The sequence below is a fragment of the Haliotis rufescens genome, unplaced genomic scaffold (genome assembly GCF_023055435.1).
Source record: "Haliotis rufescens isolate VD_foot unplaced genomic scaffold, xgHalRufe1.0.p SCAF_17, whole genome shotgun sequence".
In the NCBI taxonomy this organism is placed as follows: Eukaryota; Metazoa; Mollusca; class Gastropoda; order Lepetellida; family Haliotidae; genus Haliotis; species Haliotis rufescens.
The window spans coordinates 9,935,793-9,954,966 of NW_025963857.1; the positions used below are offsets into that span (position 1 = coordinate 9,935,793).

A 19,174-nucleotide genomic window follows, 5' to 3' on the forward strand; every position below is an offset into this window, starting at 1 on the left:
TGTAATAGGCTTGAGGCTTCTGAGCATGGTATGACATCAGTAAAATTCTTGGGAATCAAGGAAAACAAGCCCCATGTCACCAACCGGGGACTCCAATGCTCATGATTTAACCGAGTCTTTTACCCAGAGTCCCCTGGCCTTGACAATACATGTAGTTAGGTAACTACCTTTATCAGTAGCCTGATAATTACAACGATCTGAGTTCAATTTTTTCACATTTTCTTTGTTTGTTTTTCATTTACAGAAGTAGATTTATGCAAAGTGTGCATACCGTTTTTTATCCCCCCAAAATATTTATGATCCTTAACATGTATTTGTTCAGTTTATATACTACTCAAAAGAAGTTAAGGATCACCCGATTCTTTCATATTACCACAGGTAATCTCTCATTTCAGGGCAGATTAACAATAGTAATATAGTAATATGAAAGAATTGATGATCCTTAACTTCTTTTGAGTAGTATATATTGCACTATTTTTATGTGCATGCACTAGTAGGCAAAATGATATCAATGTTGTGCATGGGTTGACAGTTATTCATCACTGACTTTGTTGCAGTGACAGCTGCATGGGAGATATGAGGTATTTCATCATCATTATCTAATCATATAATATCTTTTTTTTCCCCAAGATAATAAGTCTTTGTATTTCACAGTGATATGCCAAATTTAACATAGCACAGCACATGGCAACAAACCGAGGACAACAAACATACTTTGTAAACTTACTGCCTTGAGATTAATGATTTTATAGTTTGCTATTACTTAGTGGCCGTGTGTCTGGAGAACTGTGGCCTGGGTGCACGATGCAGGTGTTGTTCATGACGATGAAGCTGGTGGACATTGTTGTCATCATGGTGGGAGGGGTGTACATTCTGTCACAGACAGGTTGGTTAGGGCCTTCATGCATGGAAACCTGATGCACTTTTTAATACGACCCACGCTGACGACTAACAACAAGGACTGAACTCATGTCTGTGTATCAGAATCTACAGATTCTCTGTTCAATTGACAAGAGCCATGTTTCAGTACAGAGACTATATATGTATATATGTTGTAAGAGGCGAAAGAGCTTTGGTGTGTGGTCACACTTAGTGACAACACCTATCTCCCGTACACCCTGACCATGTCCCCCTCCCAATCCAACCCTATCCCCCTCCCAGTCCAACCCTGTCCCCCCTCACAGTCCAACCCTATCTCCCTCACAATAATTCCCCCCCCCGACCCCACCCACTGTTCAACCCTTTACCCCTCATAATCCAACCCTGCCCCCCTCTATAGTTCAACCCTATCTCCCTCACAGCCTGAGTGCACAGATAAATCAGGATCATATATCAACCAATAATATGAATACACAAGTCTGTGGCTAGTAAACTCTATGTAGGTCTCGTAGGTCAGACCGTATCTAAAATCTACTAATAATGAATAATGACATATTCAAGTTAGAAGACATTTCTGTTGACATCACCCACTTGTGATGATTGTATGTATACTGAAGCCTTGGTTTCCATGAAAACACTTTTGATGTTTGTTTTCAGGAAACACAGAGTTTCTGTCGGAGGGCTTTGAGGACACAGTCAAGTCTCCATCACTTATAGCGCTGGCGTTTTATGATGGCCTCTGGGCCTATGATGGATGGTGAGTGTCTGTGGTCACACATGGCTATACAGAGGTGGTGTGGAGGAAAGAGCTTGTCTTGTTCTATGCAGGGATCATGTTCTAACACTGCCTGCCTCTTCATATGAGAACCATGTGGGAAGTCGGGCCTAGAATTGGTTCAAAGTAACCTTGTGTATGAGGCAACTTAAATGGATTGTGTGGTCAGGCTTGGTGACGTGGTTGTTTGTGTGTCATATATCAACCAAGCTGGTGTTGCTCTTACTATCGACCACTGGTTTGTGTGGACCTGACTCGATATACGTACAGGTTGCCATTATATAGCTGGAATATTGCTGACTGGCATAATAACATTCACTCATTAGAGCTTAAGATATGAGCTTAATGTAAGTCTTCTTTCTTAATTTCTTCTCTCATTTGAAACAAGTTTATTCCAGGTTTATTGTTCTCAATTATTTGTAAAAATTATTACAATATTAACATATATATATAAGAAGTTTAATAATCTTGCCCAAATTTCAAACACCTTTGGGCCTTTAAGCTTTGAACAAAAAAATTGGAAAATACTAAAGGTCATCGAGTGAACAAGCACCTGTAAACTGCCAGGTTATTATCCTACAGTAAAATATTTATATAGGCAGGGATGCTCAGTGTTCCTAGAATTATGTGCTTGGTCTTAGGTGTGGTGTTTATTGTTTCAGGAACAACTTGAATTACATCACGGAGGAACTTATCGACCCTAATGTGTAAGTAGACAGCACACTTGAAACAATTTGTCTCCAGTCATGTTCCATTCCCATGAAGATTCCTTTTTAAAATAGGTCCCAGTAACCTATGCTTGTCATAAGAGGTGACTAAATATTTAATTGTGTGTCGTCATGCCCTGATGGTGTGGGACATGCTCATAATAACCCATGATGGTTTGCCTGGTCCAGACTTGATGATTTGCTGGCCTCGGTGATATAGCCGGAATATTGCTGGCTGTGGCAGAAAACAACAAAGAAACAAAAGAGATGTTCCAAGTCTCATGAAATAACATATCGTCAGTTCACCAGCTTTTTCATTTTGTAATAGGCATGACTCAAGCTGGTTCTATGTATTTCAGAAACCTGCCACGCTCTATCATCATCGGAATCCCCCTGGTGACGATTTGCTACCTGCTGACCAATGTGGCGTACCTCAGCATCATGTCCAAGGAGGAGCTGTTGGCCTCAGATGCTGTAGCAGCGGTATGTGGACCTCCTCCATTTGTCCTCCATCTTCTCATCTTCTTCTCATCATCTTCTCCTTTATCTTCTTCATCATCTCATCATATTCTCCTTCATCTTCTCATCATTTTCTTCTCTTCATCTTCTCATCATCTCCTCCTTCATCCTCTCCTTCATCCTCTCTTCATCTTCTCAGCATCTCCTCTTCATCTTCTCAGCATCTCCTCTTCATCTTCTCATCATCTTCTCCTTCATCTTCGCATAGTCTCCTCTTCCATCTTCTAGTTCATCTTCTCAGCATCTTCTTGTCATCTTCATCACTCGCAGGGTTCGAATCCTGGCTCACAGGGATTGTGTTTCTGGTTGTGTCTGCACCATATCATGCTTGTGGGTTAACCAAGGTGGTAACCATCTTAAGACCTGCACCACTTCGAGTCTGAAGCTGACATACCATGATACAACTGAAATACTGTCCAAAGTGGCATTAAAACCAAACGCACTCACTCCTGGTTGTGGCTTAATCTGCTGATCAAGCTTTTGAATCCCGAGATTTTCACCCTGATGATGTTTATACTCATACATAAACACGAAATTTAGAAGTGTTACTGAGCCTTCTGCAAAAGTTGAGGATAGCATTGTTTGTTTGTTTCAGACGTGGGGAGGCCGAGTGCTGGGCCCGGCCGCAGTACTGATACCTATATTTGTTGCGTGTTCCACATTCGGGGCAGCCAATGGGTCCTGCTTCACAGGAGGAAGGTCAGACTGTTTCCTGGTCATTTCATATTTCAGTGGGGCAGTCGGGTAGCCTAGTGGTTAAAGCGTCCACTTGTCATGCCGAAGACCCGGGTTCGATTCCCGACATGGGTACAATGTTTGATGCCCATTTCTCGTGTCCCCCGGCGTGATATTGCTGGAATATTGCTAAAAGCGGCGAAAAACCATACTCACTCACTCATATTTCAGTGGAAGTAGTTGCTTCTGGCAAATGATTTCAATGGGTGACAGGGCTAGAGAAATAAAACTGATATTGAAATTGATATATTTTGTATCATCGATTTCCAATGGTTTCTTGTACAAATGAGTCACAGATCGTCAAATACAAGGGAACACATGCACATTTGTATGAGGTAATTTTCTGCAGTATTTCATTCAGATGATTTTATCTGTAACAGTAGCTAGCAGGACATGATATTACTGGTATTATCATTTTTATGAGGCACATTCATGTTAACTCAGGAGTTTGGTCTGTTTCTGTATTTCCTTCAATCAGTATATAATCCCAGGGATTTATCTAGTGATATTCGACACCAAGTCTCCAGCAATTGTCATCAACATGTCCAAATGGGAATCTTAAAATTTCTTTCTTTTAAATGTAGTTGAAGTTATAACTAAAAGTACTCCCGGAAATGAAAAAAAAATGTTTTGCTGGATTTAATAATCGACACAAAGCATTACATAGATGTAAATACAAAACAACAAAACAACTTGAAAAGTACTAGTCTGGATTTGCTAGTTTTATCTCAGTGCTCAGTACAAAATGTACTTTACAGGAGGTAATTTGTAGGCACTTTCAACATTCAAAAATAAAACTAAGTCCAAATTGACATGGCAGAAACAGGCTATAGGCATTATGCAAATTAGCCTTGGAAAAAAACTATCAAAACAACAATAAAAATAACAGCTATGTTTATGTACATAATAATAATAACATGTAAGTTGTTGTTTGAGAAGGGTATATGTTACTTTTACGGTCTGATATTTTGACGATGATTCAATATCCCACAATGCCACTCACAAATCACTAACCACTGACAAATCACATGCACGTGGGTTTCAAGCACCTGTTTTCACCTGTCGTCAAGGTGTCATAGGTCATGGACATTCACCTTGATCTACAAACACCTGGTTATGCTCAGTTTCACAATAGTCTGTTTTGTTCATATTTTTACACACTTTTACGTGTAAAAAGACATAAAAACCCTTGATACGCTGTATTTGTGCCAAGGCCCAATTAGTACTAACTGAGTTGTTTGAATATTTATATATTTTGTATATTAACTGCATTTATTTAAAATCTGAGATCGAAAAAACAGGTTTTTTTCATTTCCGTGAGTACTTTAATGTGAAGGCTTTGTTAAGGTGTCTTGTATTCCAATGATAACAGGACCAAGAACAGGAATAGGCTTTATTTCACCTTAAGGTATTGAAAGCAGTGTTACAGTGTAATGTTTAAATACCTTTGAAGTAAGAACTGAAACAAAAACCCTATTTTGAACAAAATAACAATATTTTTTCTCAGTTTGCCTGCCATAAACATTTAATTAAGTTTGGAAACCTAGATAAATCCCTGTTTCACAGCCGAATTCTGTGACTATCCTGGCTGGTTCTGATAGAAACGCAATAAAATTTATAGGAAATGACTGTGGTCCTCTGTTATTGTGACAAATTGAACAGTCCCTGTGTTATTGTCATGTCAGCTCCTGCCCTGAGCTTGCCTAACTTCAGTATTCTACCAATAGTGAACAAACAATGCCAGCAGAAAACCTGGACATACATGCTATTCCTTTCACAGGTCTTTTTAAGATTCTTTGAAATATAATTATGAACAATATTTCATTAAGTGTTAAAAAAGACAATAAACAGTCTATTGTTGTTTTCAGGGAAATTCACATTGACTTCATTCTTATTCAGAAAGGCTGGGTTTCTATTAGGCTTTCTTGTATGTGTGTAAGAGGGGACTAGATGTCGAGCAGATTGGCGGTCCCTGCAAGTTTGAGTCACGTATTCAAACACCATGTTGTTTTGTCAGCTTTCTCATAGTGTATGTGTCTAACAGTTGGGGATTTCCCTAATTACACAGTGATCTTAACATTTAGAATTAGACATGGGCAGCAGATCATGCAGCATAGTCCCCCTTTAAGAACAGCTAGGAGAAGAGCAGTTGATAAGAGCTATTTACTGGAAATGATGTATGAGAACATGTATGTTAGTGCTGGGACAGGTAACTCAGAGTACACGGGTCAGGTGGATCCTGAATAGGACCCGGGTACCCACAGGACCCGTGGTTAGTCACATGATATATTGTTTAAGGACAGAAATTATCTAAAACACTGTGGTTACACTATATAAGTCGCTAATGTTCCCATTTCTTTCTGACAATGCACCAATTCCTTCTGACTAAAGATAAAACTTCATGCAGTAAACTTCAGTGTATGCATGACCAGATTGTTTTACACATATATCTAAATACATTTTGTCAGGGCTACGGTCAAACTTTTCCAAATCGGACAGTTTGTACCTATCTCTAGATATCTACAGTGGGTACCCGGGTAGGGTCGGGTAATAGGGAGGTGGGTACCCGGGTTGTAAATGTGGACTCATCCCAGCCCTAATGTATGTCACCAATTTCATGAATTGAATGTAGATTATGAAGAAAAGATGGGACAGAGTTCCCTCCCCTACACCTCAGCTCTGGAACAAAACGGTGCAGATTGTTGTGACTATCAGAGCTTTGCTTCCAACTATACTGAACAAAAAGATTTAGGGATCATGGATGATTTGGGGCATATTGTATTGGAGTGAAGACACACAATGGAGTGAGCACACAATTTCATAAAAAATATCTCCAATAATATTCATGACCCCTAACCATTTTGTTCAGAATACATGTATTATTATATATAAACGGGTACTTTATATTTCTGTTCTGTTGTCAGTTTCCATAAAATTATATAGAACCGGGCTCCGTCTGTCTGTCACGTTTCGTTTCCGGAGCATAACTCATAACTCATAATATTTTTTCATCAAACTTTGCAGGTCTCAGGTACATGCTGAACTGGTGCCTTTTGCTATTTAGAAATTTTAGAATTATTTATTCTTTACCTTTCCATGGCAACAAGATGGACTTAGGTTCCAAACTCATCTTTTTTTTTACAATTTCCATGACAAGTTCCACCTCGGTTAAAAAAGGTTAGGGTTTGTTTAGATTAGACTTAGGTTCTGTGAGGGTAGGGTTCGTTTCCGGAGCATAACTCATAAACCATTCAATATTTTTTCATCAAACTTTGCAGGTCTGTCAGGTACATGCTGAACTGGTGCCTTTTGCTATTTAGAAATTTTAGAAATTTTTATTTTTTACGTTTCCATGGCAACAAGATGGACTAAGGTCTGTGAGGGTAGGGTTCGTTCCCGGAACATAACTCATAAACCATTCAATATTTTTTCATCACACTTTGCAGGTCTGTCAGGTACATGCTGAACTGGTGCCTTTTGCTATTGAGAAATTTTAGAAATGTTTATTTTTTAAGTTTCCATGGCAACAAGATGGACTTAGGTTCTGTGAGGGTAGGGTTCGTTTCCGGAGCATAACACATAAACCGTTCAATATTTTTTCATCAAACTTTGCAGGTCTGTCAGGTACATGCTGAACTGGTGCCTTTTGCTATTTAGAAATTTTAGAAATGTTTATTTTTTACGTTTCCATGGCAACAAGATGGACTTAGGTTCCAAACTCATTTTTTTTTTACAATTTCCATGACAAGTTCCACCTCGGTTAAAAAAGGTTAGGGTTTGTTTAGATTTAATTATGTCATAAATTCTGCAACAGGGGCGGGGATATAGCCACGTTAGTGGCAAACTCTTGTTGAATATCAGTCAATATTGTTACATTTGTGTTATTTCAAGTTATGAATGTATCAGGATATGTGATATCTTCATGTGAACATTTGTGGTGAAGATATGTAGCTTTCACTCTTTATCAGTTATCTCCCTTTAGTCTGCTTTGTGGCTTTCATTGCGCCATTAGTTTTCACAGTTCTGTTGTCAGTTTAGTGCATCAAGGTGCATAATGTACATGCTTTCCTAATGTGTGAGGGAGGGCAAGCTGCATAATGCTTGTTCTTGGATAGATTTTACATTTACTTGTGTTACTTACCAGAGGGGGGCGGTCGGGTAGCCTAGTGGTTAAAGTGTTAGCTCGTCATGCCGAAGACCCGGGTTCGATTGGGTACAGAGTGTGAAGCCTATCTCTGGTGTCACCCGCCGTGATATTGCTGGAATATTGCGAAGGCACCTTGAATCACTGTTCAGAGTTGCGTCCCGGTGGCATGCCAGAAACCTATGATTGTGGGTTCGAATCACTGTTTGTCCCGATTATGTTTCTAGGTTTGTCAGCACCATACCCGTGTTAGTGGGTTTCACATTCGATACCTGCATCACTTCGGGCTTTCCTCCCACATTTAGCTGACATGCTGTGATATAACTGGAATACTGTTTAAAGCGGTGTTAAACCCAATTCACTCACTCACTTACCAGACGTAAATCATGTACCCTATCCAATGACAGATAAAAGAACAGGTAGTACAGATATACAGAATGAAAATAGGTAGGGTGGATAGATGAAGGACAGGTAGATTAAACAAAGCCTGATTTCAAGTAAACACTGGTCAGGCAGTTGAAGCAGGTAGGACAGGTAGATACGTGAGGTCAGATAGATAGAAATCAGGTAGGACAATGATGTGTAGACAGAGGCGTGCTAACTGTGTATATGTTCATGTTGCAGGTTGGTGTACTCGGCTGCACGCGAGGGCCATCTACCAGAGATCCTCTCCTATGTACACATCAGACAGTATACACCTCTACCGTCACTAGTCTTTACTGTGAGTAGCCAGGCAGTGCACCCTTCCACTCCAATAGTCAAGGGTATCTCTCTGTTTCATGTACTTACTATTGTAATACTACATAATTTGTGAGTAACTATACGTGTTTTACCTGATTCTGTGTTTAGAAAGTAATATGATAATTCTTACAAATACTCTGTCTCTATTACATCATTGTGAGTAACTATACGTGTTTTACCTGATTCTGTGTTTAGAAAGTAATATGATAATTCTTACAAATACTCTGTCTCTATTACATCATTGTGAGTAACTATACGTGTTTTACCTGATTCTGTGTTTAGAAAGTAATATGATAATTCTTACAAATACTCTGTCTCTATTACATCATTGCCAGACCGAGGTAGAATAGGTCTTCAGCAACCCTTGCTTGCCGTAAAAGGTGACTAACGGGATCGGGTGGTCAGGCTTGCTGACTTGGTTGGTGCATATCATTGTATCCCCATTGCATAGATCAATGTTCATGATGTCAATCACTGGATTGTCTGGTCCAGACTCGATTATTTACAGACTGCCGTGATATTGCTTGAATATTGCTGAGTGAGACGTTAAACAACAAACAAAAAACATCATTGCCAGAAATCTTTTATTTCGGTTGTCATCACACCGTTGATATCTTCAGATTTTCAACATAGGTCCTCTTAACTGTCGCTATCCATAATAAGTTGTGCAAGTAATAGTATCTTGCTTCCCAAGCCTCATGTGCATATGTAAGGCAGGAAAACCTCACTTCTTTCCTGTGTGACGTGGATCTTTTCTCAAAATGTGAATTTCTGGATTGTCTGGTCCAGACTCGGTTGTTTACAGACAACCATCATACAGCTGGAATATTGCTGAGTGCTGCCTAAAACAACAAACAAATGAACGTAATTTATAAACAAATAGCCGTAATTGTGTGTGTGATTGTATTCCAGACTCTCATTGCTATATTGATGATCATTCCGGGTGACATCTTCAGCCTCATAGACTTCTTCAGCTTCACAGCCTGGCTGTTCTATGGAGCCACAATGGCGTCACTCATTATTCTCAGATTTACACAGAAAGACAGAGTCCGACCATATAAGGTAAGGCTCAAACAATAAACAATGAGTATGGGTATCTGATCCTTTACTGTCCGTGTGTAACTGTCATGTATCATTCTTCGGTTACCTGTCCAAGGTTTACATACCTGTCAAACTCATGCATTGATGTGTGATGCATACTTCATTAGACATTAGACCCTTACGATTACAAAAATAAATCACATTTATGCAAACTGTGTTTTTCCTGAATATCTTTTTGTCAAGCCCAGTGCAAGAAAATAGTGTAGTGACCTTTATATTTGACCATTTATTATAGAAAACAACCAATATCTTAATGGTTTTCGGGGCGGTGGTTAAGGCGTTCACTTGTCACACCGAAGACCTGGTTTCAATTCCCCATATGGGTAAAATGATTGAAGCCCATTTCTGGGGTAGAAAAGGTCTGCAGCAACCCATGCTTGCCGTAAATGGTGACTATTCTTGTCGTAAAAGGCAACTTACGGGATCGGGTGGTCAGACTCCCTGACTTGGTTGATGCATGTCATCGTATCCAAATTGTGTAGATCGATGCTCATAATGTCAATCACTTGATTGTCTGGTCCAGACTTGGTTATTTACAGACCACTATCATATAGCTGGAATATTGCTGAGTGGGGCTTTAAACAACAAACAAACAAATAAAAGTTTCAAAAACTTCTTTTCACCTATTACAAACACCGCTCCACCGACACTTCCCCCACCCCTCAACATCCTCAACATCCCTTAGCTGGTCTTTCATTATGCCATGTTGCTTTGTTGCAGGTTCCTATAATAGTCCCGATCATCACATTGTGCATCTCCGTGTATCTGGTGATAGCACCGATAGTACAGAATCCCAGGATAGAGTTCTTCTACGCCTTCATGTTCATCCTTGGAGGGCTTGTGTTCTATGTACCCTTTGTTCACTTCAAACTCAAAATCAGATGTTTAGGTGAGTATGTCATTTGGCTTTTGCAGTCTCGTACCTCGATTGTGAACAATTGTTCAATTATAAAATATGATTTAACATTGCAGGATTACAAAGTAGGATTCAGTATTTCATGATTAAAGTAGTACAGTGCTGTACATGCACTCAAAGCAAGTGGCAGTAAACACTCTCAATTTTTAAAATCTATTTAAAACTTGTGACAGTTGTTTAAGCCAGTTAGAAGTACAGTAAACTATGTTTATAACGAACATGCTTATAACGAAACTGACAGACATAACAAACTGGTATTTTTGGTCCCGGACAGTTGTTGTTTATATGCTGTATATATTCTAATCTTTGTCCCTTCATTATAACTGTCGTTTACTGTATATTACTATAAAATTCAGCAGCAGTCTTGTAGTGGGTATCTTGCTTGTTGTAAGACTTTTATTAGGAATATTGTAGCCTCAACAATATGTAGCGATGGTCAGTTCCAACTTGGCCATGCGCCTTGGTGGTCTAGTGGATAGAGCATCAGCCAGGAGATGGAAAGGTCAGTGGTTCGATCCCCGGCCGTGTCAAACCATTAGACATGAAAAGATGGTACTAGATGTTTCCCTTTCTGGCACTCGGCATTAACAGGATAAAACAAGGACTTTGAGTCATTATGCTGTGTCTAAGTGATGTATCCATGTTATGCTGTGGCATGGTATCTCAGTGGGCTATCCCTATAAAACCCGGCATTAGTCCGGGCTTGTACAAACAGCCACACACATGTGCAGATTGGTATCCTCCCAAAACGTAGACCTGCCAAAACGCAGACCCGTTAAAACAACACTCGTTATGGCTGGTTGCATTAGTATTTAGTACCCTGTACCCTTAAGTAAAATGGTATCACCCGTGGGAACCGTGCAGATGTGTCTCTTCGGTTTGCCCTTATCCTGTGATCATTTCAAATCCCAGACTTCTCCCTGATTGTGATCAGTGGCTTGTATGCTCCATACCCATGCTAAAGAAATACACAATGTGGTGGCACGTTGTCCTGTGCCCAGCGCACAGGTCACAAATCAGGTCTTTGTATGTGTGACTGCAGTTCGGCAGCTTGGCTCCTGAGAGTTTGTTGGGCTTCGGCCCTGACCCACACTGAAGCACTTGTAACACATGTGGCGTCTCCTTGGGCCAGTGACTTTGTTCAAAATGTGCCTCTGTTCACCCAGCAGTAAATGGGTAGCCAGTAGGATGACATGGCAGTGATGGTTGTTAACCTTGTAGCACCTAACAGGCAGCTTGGGTAGTATGATCCCCAGGGAGCTGAGAATTAGTCTTGAATGCACATTGATCCAGTGACCAGGGTAATAATAGTGCTTTGAGCCTGCCCCTGAGTGATGTGGAAATATGTACAATATGAATAGCCTATTATCATTATATTATTATTATTATTATTATGATATAATTGAAACATACAGTTCACAGCATCTTTAGACCAAATCGGTCACTTCATACTGGGAGTGTGGAGTATAATAGGGCCCCAATAACCATGCCTGATGTAAGATTCAACTGCACTGGATTCGGGTGGTCACTGTACACTGACATTTATTCCGGACTCTTTGTTTCAGACCGAGTGACAACATTTCTTCAAATGGTGATGGAGGTTGCTCCGAGCAAGTACGAACCAGCGGAATAACAGATGTCCTTTGTGTATACTGACATGTTGTACTTCCTGTATATATCTGTACATTGTAATAGACTTGTGACTACTAGCAGCACACTTCTGACAGAGTGTGACTTAGCAGTTCCAGATTCCTGATGTAACTGCTTTATGAATCTTGAATCTTCTCCATCTGTAATTCATTGTTAGTGTCCAGAAGGAAACTACAGCATTATGATAGCTTTGGAATTTGGAATGTCCATGTTTGTCCTTGTCCTGTTCTTAGGGGAGATTGTACCCTCATCTTTACCAATAGGACCTCATCCTACACTGAGAAGGCACCATAGGGTTCAACCCAGTGTTGTTGTATGAAGCTTGTACATCATAGTTTTAATTATGGAAGTTTTAGAAATGGGGTGTAATATGGTAGCTTATGCCAAAGAGTTAACCTTTATTAAAGATGGATCAGATGTGCCATATTGCTGTAGTAGTGCATTTGTATGTTGTTGGCACTGATAGGGGAATAATGCGCTCAGTAAAAGTCTTTAGGAGTAGTCCATGCTGGAGAGTGAAGCACCAAGCACTGGCTGTGCAGGGTTGTTTGTGCCACGTGAAGAGTTGCACGCTGGTTGTTGGGAGTTGCTGGCGCCAATGGAGAAGTTGGCAGCAATGGAAGATTGAAGAGATGGGCCATAGGTGCATGTTGTATGGAGTCATTTCTGCCACTGGTGGTGTGGATCCTTGGAGCAAGGTGTATGGACTTGCACCCTGGGTCAAAGTTGTATGGAGTCATTTCTGCTGCTGGTGGTGTTGCATGCTCGTGCAAGCTGTATGGAGTTGCACCCTGGGTCAAGTTGTACGGAGTTATTTCTGCCACTGATGGTGGTGCACGCTGGTGCAAGCTGTACAGACTTCTCGCAAATGGTTAGGTGTGCCCGAGGTGCAAGCTGTATGGAACTGCTGGTGCCAAAGGTTAAGTTGCAGCTTTGGTGCAAGTTGCATTGAGTTGTTGGTGCTGACTTTGGACATTTTTCCTCTATGCAATTTGCATGGAGTTGTTGGCGCCAATGGTTGACACGTGCCCTGTGCGCATGTTGTAGTTGAGCTTTTCATTGAAACATCTTCCAGTACAGAGAGCAGTTCTAATATTTTGATCAGTGAAGTATTTTTATGAATATATTTTTCCTTTTTATCTGTAATAAAATGTGAAGTTGAACAAATCAAATGCTATATATTTCTTCCTGAGAGATAAGTCATACACAATGTATTATTCCAAACTGTCAAACTGTCTTAATGTCAGGGTCGTCACTGTGAAATGGCCAGTAGATTTCTACCATTCAGGTTCATGGATCTATAACCATGATAACCCTGTGTTTATTGTCGTTATCCCTTGTCAGACTGATCAGTCTCTGTCCTCTCTCTTGAACATTTATCGATGCATATCAATATTCTTCTCAATGATATGATACATATGATACACTTACCTAATAATTCTGTATCAATATGTATTGCTTATTAATCATCATAACATCGGATGGTCTTCATATTGGTACTACTTGCAGGGAAACTTTTGATATTGAATCAGATAGGCCCCATGAACCTTTTCCTGCAACTCTACAGTAATCACCAGTTTAGCTTTATCATATCAAGTCTAATATGCAGTCTGATCATGCATGTACATTGTCTTAAATTTGATTTCATATTGAAGAATAATTCGGTCTTGTTTTACTATTAAATATGGATAAATTCATGCACTGTTGACTTGGGTTGTAAACTGGCAAAAAGATTGTACACAGGTATCTGTTTTGTAATAGGTATAGAGATATATTTGGAGCTGAAGTGTTTGACACTGATTGTACATGCAGATCCAATTGCAGCAATGTCAAAGTCTGCATGGTCAGTGGCTGCCATCTTGTTGTCATGGATACAGGGGAGATAACAACATGAGAGAAAAATCTGCTGTTTTGTCAATCAGTTTCAAAGCGAAACATCATCTGGGAATGGATTTCTGTGTAGATTTTAGTTGATACAAAGAATAATCTAACTTGTAATATTTATTTTACCCAGTATGAAAATATTGCCATACAAATCGTTTGAAAAGTGTATTGAAGTGTACTGGTATACCAGTATCACTGTGCAGTCCTACTGTTACCAAGCTAATGAATGGTATTGTGGCTTCAGGCATTGTTTCAGCTGTATAAATCCTGTGTTATGTTGATCTCATGGTAGATCTAGCTGGTGATGGTGCAGTTGCTGGGGTCATGATAAGCTGAGTGTCACATGGTTCCTCTGGATGGGGTTAAAATTAAAAAAATATGTACTGCAATACAACTGTATTCTTCAAATGTGTAATTTGATAGAAAATCTCTCAAAATGTGTTGATATGTGCAGCTGATAATTAAAGACATATTACAATCATTGTGAAATAATGTCCGAACTTGTGTATTCTTCTATGACTGTCTGCTTTGATAGAATATGTCGTAGTTTGAAGTGTATTACCATACTATCTATACCGAGATGTCCTTCACTCACTGGCCCAGATTGTCTATCCAACCACCAATTGGTCTGTCAGCTGATTTCAGACATGACTTCTGATTGGTCTGTCTGCAGATTTAAGACATGGCCTCAGACTGGTCTGTCAGCAGGTTAAGGACATGGTCTCGGATTGGTCTGTCAACAGATTTAAGACATGACCTCTGATTGGTCTGTCAACAGATTTAAGACATGGCCTCTGATTGGTCTGTCAGCTGATTTGAGACATGGCCTCTTATTGGTCTATCAGCGGATATTTATACAAGACTGCAGATATCTCTATCAACAGATTTGCCAACTCAACACATCTTGTCTCAGTCTGTGCCGAACTAAATTGAGACTCCTAGCCAAAACTTGGCTCTTAGCATCAATTTCAGAAGAATTTAGTGTGGTACTAAATAGAATATTACTAGACTCAGGCTTCGGACTAGTGGCCAAAGTCACAGACTGTTGTCTTGTTACTCCTACTCAGGTTACGGCCACACACGAACTGCTGTTTCAGCACCAAGCACTACAGTGGTCGGTGGCTAACCCCCAGCTTCAGCCAAAGAAGGTACCAGTACACATTGTCTGTGCTGCCATGTTATGGAAGTTGTTAATTAATAATCAATTATAGAGAGTATATTGAGGAACACATGCATGTGGTGGGAAGTGTTGGTAGGGGCATGATGTCTGTGCAGGTGATCGTATACCTATTGGTACAGTTGTAACGACTTGTGTATGTACAGTAATGATGGTGCAGGAGTTCTGTCCCTTGTGGGACATGGATGTTGCAGCAGGGTGATGAATGTACAGAGAGTCTTATGGTGGGGTGGTGAATGTACAGAAAGTCTTATAGTGGGATGGTGGGTGTACAGACAGTCATATACTGGGGTGGTAAATGTAGAGACTGCCTTACAGTGGGGTGGTGAATATACAGACTGCCTTATAGTGGGGTGGTGAATGTACAGTCTTATACTGGGGTTATGAATGTACAGAGAGTCTTATACTGGGGAAGAGAATGTGCTGGCAGTCATATGGTGGGGTGGTGAATGTACAGACAGTCTTATAGTGGGGTGGTGAATGAGCAGACAGTCTTATAGTGGGGTGGTGAATGTACAGAAAGTCTTATAGTGGGATGGTGGGTGTACAGACAGTCATATACTGGGGTGGTAAATGTACAGACTGCCTTACAGTGGGGTGGTGAATATACAGACTGCCTTATAGTGGGGTGGTGAATGTACAGTCTTATACTGGGGTTATGAATGTACAGAGAGTCTTATACTGGGGCAGAGAATGTGCTGGCAGTCATATGGTGGGGTGGTGAATGTACAGACAGTCTTATAGTGGGGTGGTGAATGTACAAACAGTCTTATAGCGAGATTGTGAATCTACAGACAGTCTTATAGTGGGGTGGTTAATATACAGACAGTCTTATTGTGGGGTGGTGAATGTACAGAGGGGCTCAGAGAAAAAAAGTGACAATGCAATTTATTTATTTATTGAATGTGTATATAAAATATCATGCCATAATTACTGTGATTCAGTTGTGTGATATTTCATAATTTTGTCAGACATTGATTTAGTAGAAACTATAAATGTAAATTTGTGTAACCTTGGTTTATCTGTGGTCCTCTGAAGAAGACTAATTGTGAATGTATTAGAATGGAACTTTATTACATAGAAGCAGGTTATGGTTTTCCTGCTGGTGTCGGTGGAAAGAGTTGTGTTCAAATTGTGTCTCGTGGGAAGCCAACATTAGATAGCCAACCAATATCTTGCCAGAAATATCGCATGTAATAATGTGCTCAAGTAACACATTTCATACAAACCTTAATGTTTCTTTACAGCATTGTCTATGAAGAAGCAGCTTACACACCATCATGTTTGAACACAACACCCTTATCACATCACAGTCCAGCCCTATCCCCTAACATTTCTACCCTATCCCCACCACAGTCCAACCCTATCTCCCTAACAGTCCAACCCTATCTCCCTCACAGTAAAACCTTATCACCCTCACATCCCAACTCTATCCCCCTCACTGTCCAACCCTATCCCCTAACATTTCTACCCTATCCCCATCGCAGTCCAACCCTATCTCCCTCACAGTAAACCCTATCGCCCTCACATCCCAACTCTATCCCTCTCACAGTCCAACCCTATCCCCTAACATTGCTACCCTATCCCCATCACAGTCCAACCCTATCTCCCTCACAGTCCAACCCTATCTCCCTCACAGTCCAACCCTATCTCCCTCACAGTCCAACCCTATCTCCCTCACAGTCCAACCCTATCCCCTAAGCCCAACCCTATCCCCTCACATCCCAACCCTATCCCCTCACATCCCAACTTTATCACCCTCACATCCCAACACTATCCCCTACACAGTCCAACCCTATCCCCCACACAGTCCAACCCTATCCCCCCACACAGTCCAACCCTATCCCCCACACAGTCCAACTCTATCACCTCACAGTCCAACCCTAGCACCTCACAGTCCAACCCTATCCCCCACACATCCCAATCCTAGCACCCTCACATCCCAACTTTATCACCCTCACAGCCCAACCCTATCCCCTCACAGCCCAACCCTATCCCCCCCACACAGTCCAACCCTATCCCCCACACATCCCAACTTTATCACCCTCACAGCCCAACCCTATCCCCTCACAGCCCAACCCTATCCCCCCCACACAGCCCAACCCTATCCCCCACACATCCCAACTTTATCACCCTCACATCCCAACTTTATCACCCTCACATCCCAACCTTAGCACCCTCACATCCCAACCCTAGCACCCTCACAGCTCAATCCTGCCTACCCCATTGGTATGAATAGGTACGTAGCAAGCTAAGAGGTGACAATAGCGAATGGGTGGTCACTGGTTGATTGTGTGTCATTGTCCCCTGCCATTCAGAATTATGTACTTCATAGATGAGAACGATGATCAGCTTTGCCTTATTTTCTCAATACATTTATTTCTGTCATGGTAGTTTATTGACCTCTGCCCTTTGTCCCTGACGTATAACAAGTGAAACAGAATAAGTTTGTAGCAATTTCTGCAAATTTCATTGATGGACAAATATGCTTACTTGATTTGTCATGTACATATGTACATATCTAATGGGAGACTGCTTGTCTGATCACATGGACACAGCAGTGATAGGTAGTGAATGTCAAGGCCCACAGATCGATACAGGATGGGTACTAAACCAATGACGTAATTGGTCTATAAATTACATGTTGCTTATTGTAGATGATGTACTCTGTTGCTATGGCTGAAGAGGTATTAGCCACGACAGATAAGTACCCCAAGACCGTATCTATGTATTACAATGTACACTAACCCAAATCGGACAGCACAAATGTACTGTTCTGGAACTAGGAGTCTGTATTCCACAGTGGATAAAAATGATTCCCTTTCATCGTTGGATTTAGACGGGATATACCGTACCCAAGTAAAATCAAGCATGAAATGCCTACAGGACGTCAAGGCTTAAAGAGAGAAAGATTGATAATCGGTATAATCGTCAATGGAAAGAAATAATAACAATTATCAATATGAAAATTGTGTCATTGATAATATCTTTGTGATGAAATAAAGTTTAGATTTATCATAACAGACTTGGTATGGTCAATAATGTCAATTGCCGAAAACGGAAAGTAAATCTTTTGATATACATGTATCTCACATGTCCACAAAATAATCCTGCACAAATGTGCCTCCACTCCCAAGTGGAATGAAAGATGTTGAATTCTTTGGGAATTGTTTTGGCGTATTTGCTCAAAGTTACTTCTCTGATATTTATCAATAATTGATCAATATGTAGTTAATGATTAGCGATCTCGATGATCTGTGTCGATAGCAAGCTCTACATGATATATTCCAGTTTTGGTTAGGGTACATTTCAGTACAAAGGAAGTACCTGGTACTGGGAGTACCCTATGCTACAATAACCCCATGGGCGGATACAGAGGAGGGGTGCGCACCCCCCCCCCCTTTTTATTTCGAAAAAAATCTTTATTTCTGTATAAATTACCACCAAAGACAATAAATAGATCTTAATTGTGCACCCCCCCTTTTCAAAAAAGCTGTATCCGCCCATGAACCCCCTCCGCATTCCTATGTCCAGGTATCCGCTGCACTGACAGATATATGTCTCCTCCCTACATTACACAGACAGCTGTAGCGATATGTAAATAGGTTGTTCATTTACTTGCTGGGTGTAATCATTGTGGTACCAAGTTAACCGAATATGCAATGTGATTTTACGATGACCGGGCAGTGATACCCGAGTGTCTTGTACAGCTGTAGATAGGTAGCAGGTATGTGTGGAGTCTTGCCATGTTATTGGTTGTTTTGCTTCAGTTGTGATGGTGTTGTGCTTGTGGTTGTCATTGAACCAGATATATTATTTTGCTGACTCAGGCATTTGATTGAACTCCAGCTCCTGAGTCTTTCAGTGCCATTAGGGTAATTTTGTATTCACTTTTGTAGGAATGTGACTGCTTCTTTATAAACTACTCAACAAATATAAAGTACAA

General features: G+C 40.6%; 1 protein-coding gene across 9 annotated transcripts in view; it reads left to right on the forward strand.

Annotated features, from left to right (window-relative positions):
- The window catches only part of LOC124116702 (b(0,+)-type amino acid transporter 1-like), a 133,198-nt gene extending 114,662 nt beyond the window's left edge, over positions 1–18,536 (forward strand). For all 9 annotated transcript variants that reach the window (XM_046478564.2, XM_046480060.2, XM_046481526.2 and 6 more), the window contains 8 exons: positions 1,537–1,636; positions 2,317–2,361; positions 2,721–2,844; positions 3,476–3,579; positions 8,384–8,480; positions 9,413–9,562; positions 10,322–10,490; positions 12,083–18,536. In XM_046478564.2, coding sequence (XP_046334520.1) covers positions 1,537–1,636; positions 2,317–2,361; positions 2,721–2,844; positions 3,476–3,579; positions 8,384–8,480; positions 9,413–9,562; positions 10,322–10,490; positions 12,083–12,150 — 857 coding nt within the window. In that variant the 3' untranslated portion in view covers positions 12,151–18,536. The remainder of the gene's footprint in view (positions 1–1,536; positions 1,637–2,316; positions 2,362–2,720; positions 2,845–3,475; positions 3,580–8,383; positions 8,481–9,412; positions 9,563–10,321; positions 10,491–12,082) is intronic.
- Positions 18,537–19,174: the final 638 nt, after the last annotated feature.